The sequence below is a fragment of the Jatropha curcas genome, chromosome 1 (genome assembly GCF_041381405.1).
Source record: "Jatropha curcas cultivar XTBG-Jc1 chromosome 1, XTBG_Jcur_1.0, whole genome shotgun sequence".
NCBI lineage: Eukaryota > Viridiplantae > Streptophyta > Magnoliopsida > Malpighiales > Euphorbiaceae > Jatropha > Jatropha curcas.
The window spans coordinates 31,763,542-31,775,402 of NC_143151.1; the positions used below are offsets into that span (position 1 = coordinate 31,763,542).

At 33.9% G+C, this 11,861-nt stretch overlaps 3 protein-coding genes across 5 annotated transcripts; 1 reads left to right on the top strand and 2 right to left on the bottom strand.

Annotated features, from left to right (window-relative positions):
• Positions 1 to 6,810: 6,810 nt before the first annotated feature.
• On the bottom strand, positions 6,811 to 7,284 carry LOC149499391 (uncharacterized). Its single transcript, XM_089722669.1, has one exon. The coding sequence runs from the start codon at positions 7,282 to 7,284 to the stop codon at positions 6,811 to 6,813; it is 474 nt and encodes a 157-aa protein (XP_089578795.1).
• Positions 7,285 to 8,043: 759 nt separating this feature from the next.
• Positions 8,044 to 9,628, bottom strand: LOC149499392 (Late embryogenesis abundant (LEA) hydroxyproline-rich glycoprotein family). Of its 2 annotated transcripts, none has more exons than XM_089720113.1 (3): positions 8,724 to 9,628; positions 8,343 to 8,420; positions 8,044 to 8,244 (listed from the first exon to the last, which is right to left on the bottom strand). In XM_089720113.1, the coding sequence occupies exons 1-3, from the start codon at positions 9,312 to 9,314 to the stop codon at positions 8,239 to 8,241; spliced, it is 675 nt and encodes a 224-aa protein (XP_089576239.1). In that variant the 5' UTR covers positions 9,315 to 9,628; the 3' UTR covers positions 8,044 to 8,238. The 2 variants fall into 2 exon arrangements, with proteins under 2 accessions (XP_089576239.1, XP_089576240.1); XM_089720114.1 differs by having other exon boundaries at positions 8,343 to 8,417; positions 8,724 to 9,600.
• A 115-nt stretch (positions 9,629 to 9,743) lies between these two features.
• LOC149499393 (ras-related protein RHN1-like) lies at positions 9,744 to 11,698 on the top strand. Of its 2 annotated transcripts, none has more exons than XM_089720108.1 (7): positions 9,744 to 10,156; positions 10,324 to 10,401; positions 10,484 to 10,651; positions 10,736 to 10,784; positions 10,911 to 10,984; positions 11,119 to 11,212; positions 11,299 to 11,698. In XM_089720108.1, exons 1-7 carry the CDS (start codon positions 9,863 to 9,865, stop codon positions 11,397 to 11,399), a joined length of 858 nt encoding a protein of 285 aa, XP_089576234.1. In that variant the 5' UTR covers positions 9,744 to 9,862; the 3' UTR covers positions 11,400 to 11,698. The 2 variants fall into 2 exon arrangements, with proteins under 2 accessions (XP_089576234.1, XP_089576235.1); XM_089720109.1 differs by having other exon boundaries at positions 9,964 to 10,152.
• Positions 11,699 to 11,861: the final 163 nt, after the last annotated feature.

The following is an 11,861-nucleotide window of genomic DNA, read 5'->3' on the forward strand; positions in this document are numbered from 1 at the left end:
CTTGACATCAAGTTGTTCTAATTCAAGATCCTGCAAGGCAACAAGGGCAAGAAGTACACGTATAGAAGTATGACGAACAACAGGAGAAAACACTTCATGAAAGTCTACACCATGTTTTTGAGTGTAGCCTTTAGCAACTAAACGTGCTTTATATCTTGCATCTTCAACTCCGGGATTGCCTTCTTTCTTCTTATAGACCCATTTACAGCCTACAACTCTTTGGCCTTTTGGCAATTTCACCAACTGCCAAGTATCATTCTTGTGCAGAGATTCAATTTCTTCTTGCATCGCAACTTGCCACTCAGAAGAATTTGGACATGAGATTGCTTCAGAGTATGTGTGAGGTTCTCCACCTTCAACTGTATCCTCTGCAGCTGCAAGAGCATAAGCAACCAAATTCCCTTCATTATATCTTTCAGGCCGTTTGATTTCTCTCCTGGGTCTATCTCTGGCAATAGAATAGTCTTCACGACGATCTGGTTCAATGGAATCAGGAACCTCTGATGTGATCGGAGATGAGGAAATATTCTCCTTACTAGGAGTTGGTATTTCAAACTCAAGCTCCACCTTCTCGTCAGTTTTCTTTGAATCACCTGTGTCAGACGGAGAAGAACTGACAGTTTCTTTTTCAGGGAGAATTAGCACATTTTCATTGAAAGTAACGTCTCTACTAATAATTACTTTCTTAAGTTCAGGACACCACAAGCGATACCCTTTCACACCAGATGCATAACCAATAAATATGCATTTTCGAGCTCTAGGCTCTAATTTTCCCTGATTCACATGTGCATATGCAGGACATCCAAAAATTTTCAAATTTGAATAATCAACAGGATTACCTGACCAAACTTCCTCTGGAATCTTGAAGTCGAGTGATGTGTGTGGCGAACGATTCACCAAATAACATGCGGTAGATGCAGCTTCGGCCCAAAATTCTTTAGGCAAGGCAGCATTAGAGAGCATGCAACGAACTCTCTCCATCAATGTCCTGTTCATTCGTTCTGCAACACCATTTTGTTGAGGCGTACCGGCAACTGTACGGTGTCTCACAATGCCTTCATTTTCGCAGAATGCGTTGAAATCGCCTCCACAAAATTCTAGACCATTATCGGTCCTGAGTCGCTTGACCTTCTTCCCTGTCTGGTTTTCCATCAAAATCTTCCACTTCTTAAAAGTGGAAAAAACTTCATCTTTGTGCTTTAAAAAATAAGCCCAGACTTTACGAGAAAAATCATCAATGATGGTCAGCATGTAACGATGTCCTCCTTTTGAAGGAACACGTGAGGGTCCCCAAAGATCTGAATGAATATAGTCAAGAGTACCTTTGGTTCTATGAATTCTGGTACCGAAAGTTAATCTTTTCTGCTTGCCAAGAATGCAATGTTCACAGAACTCCAACCTACCGGTATTCTGACCGCACAAAAGACCTCTCTTGCTCAGGATGGTCATTCCTTTTTCACTCATATGGCCAAGTCGCATATGCCATAATTTTGTGACGTCTGAATCTGACATAGATAATGATACAGTAGCAGAACTTATAACAGTAGATCCTTGCAACACATACAAGCTTCCAGATCTGTTAGCTTTCATTAAAATAAGAGCACCTTTAGAGACCTTTAGAACTCCACCTTCAGCTGCATATTTACACCCAAGGGACTCCAGGGTGCCAAGAGAGATAAGGTTTCGTTTCAAGTCAGGAACATGTCTAACACCGGTTAAAGTTCTAATCATGCCATCATGCATTTTAATTCTAATTGTTCCTTTTCCTACAACTTTACACTGAGCATTATTCCCCATTAAGACAATACCACAATCAACAGATTCATAAGTGGTAAACCAATCTTTATGGGGACACATGTGATAGGAACAAGCAGAATCTAGAATCCACTCCGTTTTAGATCTAGTTCCAAAATCAGTAACAGACAAAACTTCACCTTCATACTCTTTTTGAGCAATACTTGCTTCAGCTGAATTTTCTGCATTCTTCTGATTATTGTTTTCGCCCTTTTGCTGCTTATTTTTCAACTTAAAACATTCTGAAATTACATGTCCCTTTTTCTTGCAATAACGACAAAATTTCTTATTATCTCGGCCTCTAGACTTTGATCTGGATTTACTTCTACTGCTACTACTGTGATCCATAGTTCTCCCCCTAACAATTAACCCTTCAGCTTCATCCTTTGAATTATTCTCATAGTCATATTTTTCTTTTGACAAAAGATTTTGTTTGACATCATCAAAGGTTAGGGTCTCATTACTACCGTATAACATAATATCTTTAAAGTTACGGTAAGATCGGGGGAGTGAGCAAACTAACAAAACAGCTTTATCTTCATTATTAATTTCAACATCTAAATTTTCCAAATCAACTATGATGGAATTAAACTCATCAAGGTGAGTTTGAATGGGTGTACCTTCGACCATCTTAATGGTATAGAGGCGCTCCTTGAGACGAATAATGTTGGCAAGACTCTTCGTCATATACAATGACTCCAACTTAAGCCATAAACCTGCAGCTGTATCCTCCTTGATAACCTCTCGCAGAACTTCTTTGGATAAACAAAGTTGGATTGCTGACAAGGCTTTTTCATCCAACTCTTCCCAATCTTCATCCGATATGGTGTTCGGCTTTTTCGCCTTTCCTACAAGGGCCTTTTTCAACCGATGCTGGGTGAGAACGGCCATCATCTGAACTCGCCAAATGCCAAAACTGATTTTTCCATCAAACTTCTCAACATCAAATTTCATGACAGAAGCCATGTTGTGAAATCCAAATAAATATTACAACGCTCTGATACCAGTTTGTTGCGGAATTTAGCGTGGTAATGGATAAATATTTAGTTTCGATAATTGATGATAAAATGAGAAGTAAAATAATAAATGGAAGAGACACAAGATTTACGTGGAAACCCTCCAATGTAGAGGGAAAAAAACCACGGGGCGAGAGAGGAGTAAATGCACTATGAAAAATATTGAGATACAAGTGATTTTACACCCACACAAAAATACACTCAAGATAACACCTCACTACACTCAATGAATATGGTAAGAGTGTGTATAAATGAAAAAGGTGGTATATGAAGAGAGTGGATAGTTTAGAGAAATGCTCTTGGAGGATTTCTCTCTTGGATGAATTTCACTTGGTTGATCTTCTAAATGTGCTCCAAGCAAGGTTGCCTTATATAGAGATGTATCACCATGTGAACAAATTTCAAGTCTTCCTTCCATTGTTGAAGATGTGCCATCCTAGTCCAAGTTAGCTCACCAACATTGCCAACCAACATTGAATTTTCTTAGCCACCAAAAGACTAGTAGTGTGAAACATTGAAGCCACCAAAAAACTAGTAATGTGAACCAACATTGAAGCCACCAAAAAACTAGTAATGTGAACCAACATTGAAGCCACCAAAAGACTAGTATAAGTCATGAGAAACATGTTTCCTAGCCACCAAAGGACTAGTAGTGTGAATCTTAGAATTATAAGGCAATTTTAACAATAAGATACCCAAACAAGATTAAAATAATAAGTGTCCCTCTTTTCCATTATTTCCTCTTTTTTTTTTTTTTTTTTTATTCTTTGAAGGTTTTTACATGAATGAAATTAGAAAATTAAACATAGGCCACAGGTACAAATATCGATAACAATTACAATTCACCTCCCCTTTCAAGAAATAATGATTTTGGATTCACTAGTTAATTACTAATTAATTGGCTCAATTTTTTAAATCTGTTGTAGCGATTCCCAACCTCAATTTTGAAGAAATGTCAATGCCATATCCAGCAAACTCAATCATTAACTCGTTAGTTTCCTTCAATGGCCAGCTTAATAGGCCATTCTTTAAGAAAGCGTCATTGCAATACCCTAAATTTGAAATGGCAGCACCAAGCATGTCCTTCACCTTCGGAAAGTCGCCAGCAGAAAATGCAGAAGAAGCTTCAGCAAGATTATCGATGGCTCTGTCGTAAAGATCTAAGTTAGCATCGAGGGCACCCTTAATTGCCGATGAAGTAGATACATCCGCTCTCACATCCTTGGCAATCTTAGATGTATCTTCTACGGTTACTTGTAGCATTTTGATAATGGCCTTCAAGGTTGAAACTGGATTTACCGAACCTTCTAAATATGGTGTGATTAAAGAAATACATTTTTCTGGGCTTTCAGTGGCTGCACATATACGTTTAATTTTAGGGTCGACTTTTACAGTTAAGGAAGGGGAATTTGGAGAAGTAACAGTGCGATGTTTGAATGTTATTTGCTGAGCAGGTGAGGGGGCTGCAGAAGATGATCGCACAGAATAATGAGAATCGAACTTAATCCTCCAATCTGATAAATCTGGAAGTGTGAAAAAGGAGGCGTTAACAGAGGAAGCAAAGAGAAAAGATAATGAAAAAAGGGTAATAAGAAATGAATTGTTAAGCTCCATTTTCCCTTAAGTCCTTTCTAGAAGTAAACCAGATGAGACTCAAGGAAATCAATGGAGCTTAATTATTGTTGTTTTGCTTGTGGCGAATTGGAAAAGCATTGATGGGGTTTTTAAAGGAGGAGACCGTTAAGAATGAAACGTTGGCCGTTTTTCGTTCTGAAATTGTTAAAAAAATTACAACAAATGAGCGTGCATGGAGGAGTTCTTTAAGGAGAAACCTAACTGCATAAGTTTGAATAAATCCATTGCTTTAATATGCTTATTGATTTTTACTATACTTATTGTATTTAATAAGATTGGTTATTTATAAATAAAGGTAAATTGTGATTTAATTTTTCATAATTGGCTATAATTATAATTTTATACTTCTAAATTAATTAATCATTACATAAAAAAAAGTGTCATTTAAATGTTAATATTTAACCATTTGATCCTTCAAATTTAATGCTATGTTATTATTTAATCTCTCACAATTACTATTTAAATTTAACAATAAAAAATATTGCCAATAATGTGGTGGTTTTGTCTTCTCAATTAAGTAAGGAATGAGAAGTTTTGAGTTCGAATCCTCTCAATTATATTATGGCCTATAAAAGCCTTTAATGAATTAAAAACAAAAACAAATACTATTACTTTTTTATGAAGAATTAAATAAATTAAACCTCATGGATTAATCAATATATTTATCAAATAAAAAGAATATAACTATAATTGTGATTAAATTTATTAAATAGTCATTTACCCAATAAATAAAAAACGATATTAAATTGAACAATTCATAATTCATACCAAATAATGTTTTATCCTCTCTTATCATCACAATTCCACCTTTACATGGCAAGATCAATGGTTAATTAGTTCTTCCTCCACCTTCTTTTTGTTAAAAATATTAATATATTTAAAAAAATGATGCCTAAAAATCTTTTTATTTTTAATTTTTAATTAAACATCAACAATTGAATTACTTGGAAGCATTATTATAAGTTCGATTTTATATAAGAACAACTTGCTATTAAATAACAACAAATGAATTTTCAATTATATGATTTCAACTTAAAAATATATGATTTTTAGCCTAAAACGACTACAACTTCTATTTAATAAGTAGAATATGTTATTGGCTTTCACAAAAAGAATATAAAGAAATAAAATAAAAGAACATGAAATCAAAACAATTAAATCAAGAAAAAAATAAAGTAAAACAATAGATTCATATATTATTAGAATTTTTTTTATTCCTATTTAAATTTAAGTGAAAATATGATTAATTTCTTGGGAAAAATAGATACGATTGATTTTTTTTTTAGAGTATTTGGGAGCATGATTCAAACCTGAATGTATATATATTTAACACTAAGTTACATCTTGGTATCCAATATTAATTGATTTATTACTTTTATTTATTTGTATGAATCGATAAAAATATGGATTAAAATGTAAATTAATCTTTTTTAAAGCCCAACTTTTTTTTTTTTTTTTTTGCTGATAAAAATATAAATTAATTATGCATAGCCAAACCGAATGCACTCAATAAATTGTCCCTTTCTCCTTGAAGTATATGAAAAGAATTAGAATATAATTTTTTTAAGAAAATCTAATTACATATATTATATAGGAAAAAAAAAATATACATTTGCATTTACATTAATGGTAAGTGGCAATTGTGCAGTAGTTGTAACCACCAGAAAGAACTTACTTATAAGTAATAATAACTAATCATAATCGACTACTTAACCAGTAAATCACGTGATCATCAATTATTTTTTAAATGAAATTTTCACATTTGTATAACAGCAAGTGAGTTACTAATGAAATTTATTATAAATCTTTTCGTTATTTCGTTATTATTCAATATGAAAATTTTTACTATTTTTTTGTTTCACAGTGTATAACATTTTAATTTATAAATTTTTATAAAAAACTACTCAAACAGCTAACAGCTAAACGTTACTAAAACATCTAATTGTTGCCGAATATATCCTAAATATAGGGTAATTAACAAGATTGCATATACAATTAAAAGTTTAGGGTTTTCGTTTTTCACAACGAAAGGCGCCTCGCATTTTTGAGATTCGTCGTGCAATTTCAAAGCATAAGCAATTTTATCGTTGATGGGGAAAGTTTAGAAAACTAATATTGCTATGAAGGAGATCTGGAGAAAACTTTGCATAAGATTAGATCATGAATTGCATAACTAAATATAGTACTATTCAACGGTCTCTAAGTGAGCGTTAGCGTCCATCCATATGTATGTCATAAAATACAATATGTTCAATAAATCGAGTGAATACAAGAAAAACAAAATTTCTAATTGTAATTTGTGAATTGCAACCCACAAAACACAATTGAGTTTAAAGATTATACATAATTAATAAAAACGAAAAAATTAATGTTTTTTTTGGATCAATTTCTGAGAGACGTCAACAGCAAATCCAACCAACTCTATCAATATCTCATCGATTTCGCTCATCGGAGATTCTCCCATTCCATTCTTGTGAAATGATTCATCGCATTGACCGAACTTCGAAATCGTAGCAGTAAGCAAAGCAGTAGCGGTATCAACGTCATGAGCAGCGCAAGAATCCTCAGCTTTTACAAGCTCAATCTTGATTTTGTCATAAGACTCTATACACGTGTCAAGACAGGTAGTAAGAACAGGCAGCTGCGATGGCTTTTTGGTTTCTTTTTCTAAGAGAGAAATGCTACGTTCTACATGTTTGTAAATTGCTTCAATGAACATGTTTAATACCGTAACGGCGTCGGTTGGAGAACCAGCTAAGAATGGAGCAAGGCAAGAGACGCATTTGGCTGGTTTTTCTGTAACGGCACATATTTCTTTAAGGGAAGGATCTACTACCATCTCCGATGGGATTGACTGATGTGGGAAATGAAATAGCGGGATTTTATTTACGGTTGGGGATGCAAATGGAGAAATTTTTGGTGCGTAAATGGGAGTTGCATTTGCAGAGAAAGAGAGAATTGAAGAAAATAAAAAGAGAGAGAGAATGGATGACTTGTTGATCTCCATTATGGTTATGGATAAGGGAGAGAGATGGGTGAGTTTATAAATGGAATTTTTGGATCATTACGGTTAAGCATGTAAGGTTGTAATTGCTATCTTTTTTTCTTTATAAAGCATTGGCTATGAAAAAGGAGAGTCAATTTACACAAATTTCTTTTACAATATTCCCAATTTACATTGAAGATATATCTTGGGGTTTGTTCTAAAATTTCAAATGTTTCTTTTGTTTTTTTTTTTTTTTTTTCTAATATTAAAAAGTTAAAGGTATTATCGAGACCCATTGGTAGGTAAATTTTTACTGGATTGGAATTAGTTTTTATTTATATTTCTAGCTAATATAGTTCTAATCTCATGACCAATTACCCTAATTAATGTTGACATAACCCAGAAAAAATTTGCACATTTTGTTAGAAGGGTCAGTTTGATTGGGCCGACTCTTGTGATTTTGACATAGCCTAATAAGAAAACCTCTCCTGCGGGCCGGGCTAATACATGGCCAAAGAAACAAAGTTACCTCTTACCATGTGATAATCTTACACTACAAATTATCTAATTTTGGATTAATTCGGTTGTACGGATGAACTCATAACATTATAATTTTAAAAATAATTTCAATATTATTATAATTATCACAATATATATATATATATATATATATATATATATGTGATGCAAGTTTGAAGTTTCAAATAACCAAACCCTTCTTAGGCATGTACACGCGAAGGGTTCTTTTACATGCGAACATGGAACACCCAGTTAGGTTTTGGGCTTTGGTGCACTTGCCTTTCATCTTCACTTCTGTACCAAGAAAACAATTATCAATTAGAGTCTGTTTGACATTATTATTTGAGTTATTACACAAGTGATTTAATATCAAATTAAGCTTTCTTAATTACCTGGTCAGAGTAACAATTTTGACGAACTATTGTCTGATTGTTTGTATTTACCAACACTTCACATGACATTTTTGCCTGCTTCAGAATGATCATAAGGCAAAAAAAAAAAAGTGCAAAATTAACAAAATATTAGGACTGTTTAATGATTAATCAACAAAGTTAAGATCAATTCAAATCTATATGACTATACCAACGTCAAGCATAATCAAGCTTAAGATCAAGAATTCCCTTCTAACTTCAATCAATATCAAGTCATCTTTGCTTCCAAGTTAATCTAATTCTAATCAATGTCATAAGTTATATGATATCCAGTTAATCTACTTCTAATCAATCTAATTCTAATTCTAATCCTTAAAGAATATATACTTGAAAAATAATTACCTTAAAAGGGAACTCCAAACCCAAGAACCCAAGCTCACCGGAAACTTTAATAACAGTATCAAAGGGCACCCTACCCTTAGCTAAGTCCTCAAGCAAGAACACCACATCAGACAGGATTCTAACCCCACTGAACTCCAGCTCAGTATCCACGTAAGACGACCCTAGGGCACTAACATGCCCTTTGCCCTTTACTTTCACATGCCCAAGCCTCTTTCCTCTGTAGGCTAGAGCCACATCCAGTCTTCTCAAATCCATGGAGTAAACATCAACATTACGTACTTTAATGGTCACGTAGAGAGATACATCAATGTTGATTATGGGTAAAGTGTGGATATGTATTTTGTTAAGGCTTAGCCGTACGATTCTCAGATTAGGATCCGACGGCCAGAGAAGGTAGACAAGAGCCGGAATGAAGAGGAGACATATGATGGTGATGATCATAGGCTTAGAAGGGCCGCGAAAGGTGGTGGGGTGGTGGTGAAAAGGTAAAACGATGTAGTTTTGATCATGTTGGCATGGAATAGGAGTGTAGTAGTGAGGAGATTGTTGTTGTTGTTGTTGTTGTTGCTGTTCAACTTTCGAGATAGCCATGGAAGTGTGTTAGTGGAGGAACCAAATTGTGTAAGCTTCGAATATTTCAGGTAAGTTTGGTGAATTGGGTTTCTTTTCTTCTTCTTGGATGTGTTTTTGTTTTGAAGTTGAGGAAACTGTGAAGGGAACTTCCGAGTTGTTGTTTTGTTGCGTTATGTTCAAAAATCTTTTGGGTTATCTTGGGATTTCTTGATGTGGGGACAAGAGTTATTATAATATGATGATTATGCTTTCTGCATTCTTGGGGAAAGTATATGGTCGAGAATTGGCAAAATTGAAAATATAATCATTTTGTTGGTTGCCTCAAAAAAAAAAAAAAAAATTCTGTTGGCCACATAGTTCCATTTGGCAAAGAAAAATGTAGATTTCTTCTTTTTTTTAAAAAAAATAATAAAAAAAAGTAGATAAAGAGATAAAGATGGGCCACGGTCCAGAAGGAGCCCAGAGAGAAAAAGTAGCGTCCGCTAAAGAATAAACCAGAAAAAGAATTCAATTAGTGGGTCCAACACAATCTAAATAGGCTCTAGGCCTATTAAGTTGGCCCAAAAATGGAGGGAGGAGTGAGGAGAACGACGACGAACAAGAAGACGACTAACTACCAGTCAAATGAGCTTAAACCTCAATTAAGGAAAAAACAGTTAAACCTACCATTCTTACAGAGACTTAAGTTTGCTTGTAAAAGCAGACAACTTACATTTCTTTCCCTTTTCCAAAGCCACTGGCATTTTGATCATCTCGAAATTATCACCGCATGTAAATCTCAATCAGTGTCTCATTCTGATCAGAAACACCATTTACAATGGCAAAACCTGGCAATAGGATCATTCAAGCCAAGCTGGTGGGTATGTCTTTCCCTTCTATTTTTCCTTAATTCTGTTTTTCTTTTTGTTATTTTCAATATCTTTAATATTATTGAAGTGTTCTTATGAACTTAAATGATTGATTGTGGTGTCTGTCAAAGGAACTGAGAAAACGTAAAAATTTTGTTTAATTTGCTTATATTTTTCAGGTGCTTTTGGGGGATATGGGAACTGGAAAAACCAGTTTGGTACTAAGATTTGTCAAGGGTCAATTCTTCGATCATCAGGTTCATATTTAGAGATTTTTCAAGTGATATTTTGTTCTATTTTAGTTGATGGAATCGAGTGTTTGGGTATTTCTAATTCCAGGAACCAACCATAGGAGCAGCATTTTTCACACAAATATTATCATTAGCTGAAGCAACTCTCAAATTTGATATATGGGACACAGCAGGACAAGAAAGATACCATAGCTTGGCTCCTATGTATTATCGCGGGGCAGCAGCTGCAATACTTGTCTATGACATCTCAAGCGTTGTAAGCATCCATTTGTTTCCATATATAAATTGGCAATTCTACTATTCATTTGCTCATGTTTGGCCTGCTTGTCTTTTTCTGCAGGATACATTCACCAGAGCCAAGAAATGGGTTCAAGAACTACAAAGACAAGGTATCAATGCCATTAATTCAAAATTAGTCTCTTGTTCTTTGGTAAAAATGTGAACTTTCTCTTTCTTTTTTTTTTTTTAATTAATTGCTTTTGGATGCACATTACCTATCATATTACTGTTGATAGGAAATCCTAATATGATTATGGCATTAGTGGCAAACAAATCTGATCTAGACGCCGAGAGAGAAGTGCAGAATGAGGTATTTGTGAAGTATTTTTCGCTTCTTTTTTTTTTTTTTTCTTTTCCTGTTTTAATGTTCTTTGTTAAGTTGACTGGTGAAAATTCTTAAATTCATTTCTTGTTTCTTTTTTTTCTTTTTCTAATATATTGCAGGAAGGCGATCAATTTGCTCAGGAGAATGGGATGTTTTTTACAGAAACATCTGCAAAAACTGCACATAATATTAATGAACTTTTCTACGAAATAGGTATATATATATAATGAGTGTACGAATATTTCTTGCTCTTTGGTTTTGCAATTCTTAAATAGTTATTTCCTTACTCCTATTTGCAGCAAAGAGATTGGCAAGAGCTCACCCCCCAGAACCTACTGGAGTGAATATAAGCAATGAAACACAAAGTACAAGAAGAAAATTACTTTGTTGCTCTGGATGATGTAAATCCCAGTAAAATCAATTATTGGAAGCCTTCTTGAATGCTACTGATGTATAAAAATGTATAAACTACTATTGTTTTATTCCCACTTAAAAAAAAAAAAAAAAAAAGATATGAAGATTATTGGTTTGGTTTCTCTTGTAATGTCTCTTTAATGTATGAGTTAAACATGAATTTTTGTGAAGGAACTCTTCATGAGGGTGACCAAAAAAAAATGCTTGCAAGAAATGAAGATTAAATTGGATTGCTATTGACCCTTTCGTTGTTTCTTGTATAATAAAATTAACATTCTTCAACAACTTTGAAGCTGTATCTTGTCAAATCCTAGCTTGGAAACTGTTTCTTGCCAAGTCCTATATGCACCAACTACTAAGTTATGCCTCCGCTTTTGCTATTTAATTGTCAAAAATATATTTATTTTTATTACTCTATATACACCTATCACTAAGTTATGCCTCCGCT

Bases quoted from the DNA above. Each gene is read 5' to 3' on its own strand.
- LOC149499391 (XM_089722669.1), bottom strand. From the start codon at position 7,284: ATGGTAGTAGATCCTTCCCTTAAAGAAATATGTGCCGTTACAGAAAAA.
- LOC149499392 (XM_089720113.1), bottom strand. From the start codon at position 9,314: ATGGCTATCTCGAAAGTTGAACAGCAACAACAACAACAACAACAACAA. The intron at 8,421-8,723 runs GTAATTATTTTT...ATCATTCTGAAG, and splicing joins GTTTGGAGTTCCCTTTTAAG to CAGGCAAAAATGTCATGTGA.
- LOC149499393 (XM_089720108.1), top strand. From the start codon at position 9,863: ATGGAGGGAGGAGTGAGGAGAACGACGACGAACAAGAAGACGACTAAC. The intron at 10,652-10,735 runs GTAAGCATCCAT...CTTTTTCTGCAG, and splicing joins TCTATGACATCTCAAGCGTT to GATACATTCACCAGAGCCAA. The intron at 10,985-11,118 runs GTATTTGTGAAG...AATATATTGCAG, and splicing joins AGAGAGAAGTGCAGAATGAG to GAAGGCGATCAATTTGCTCA.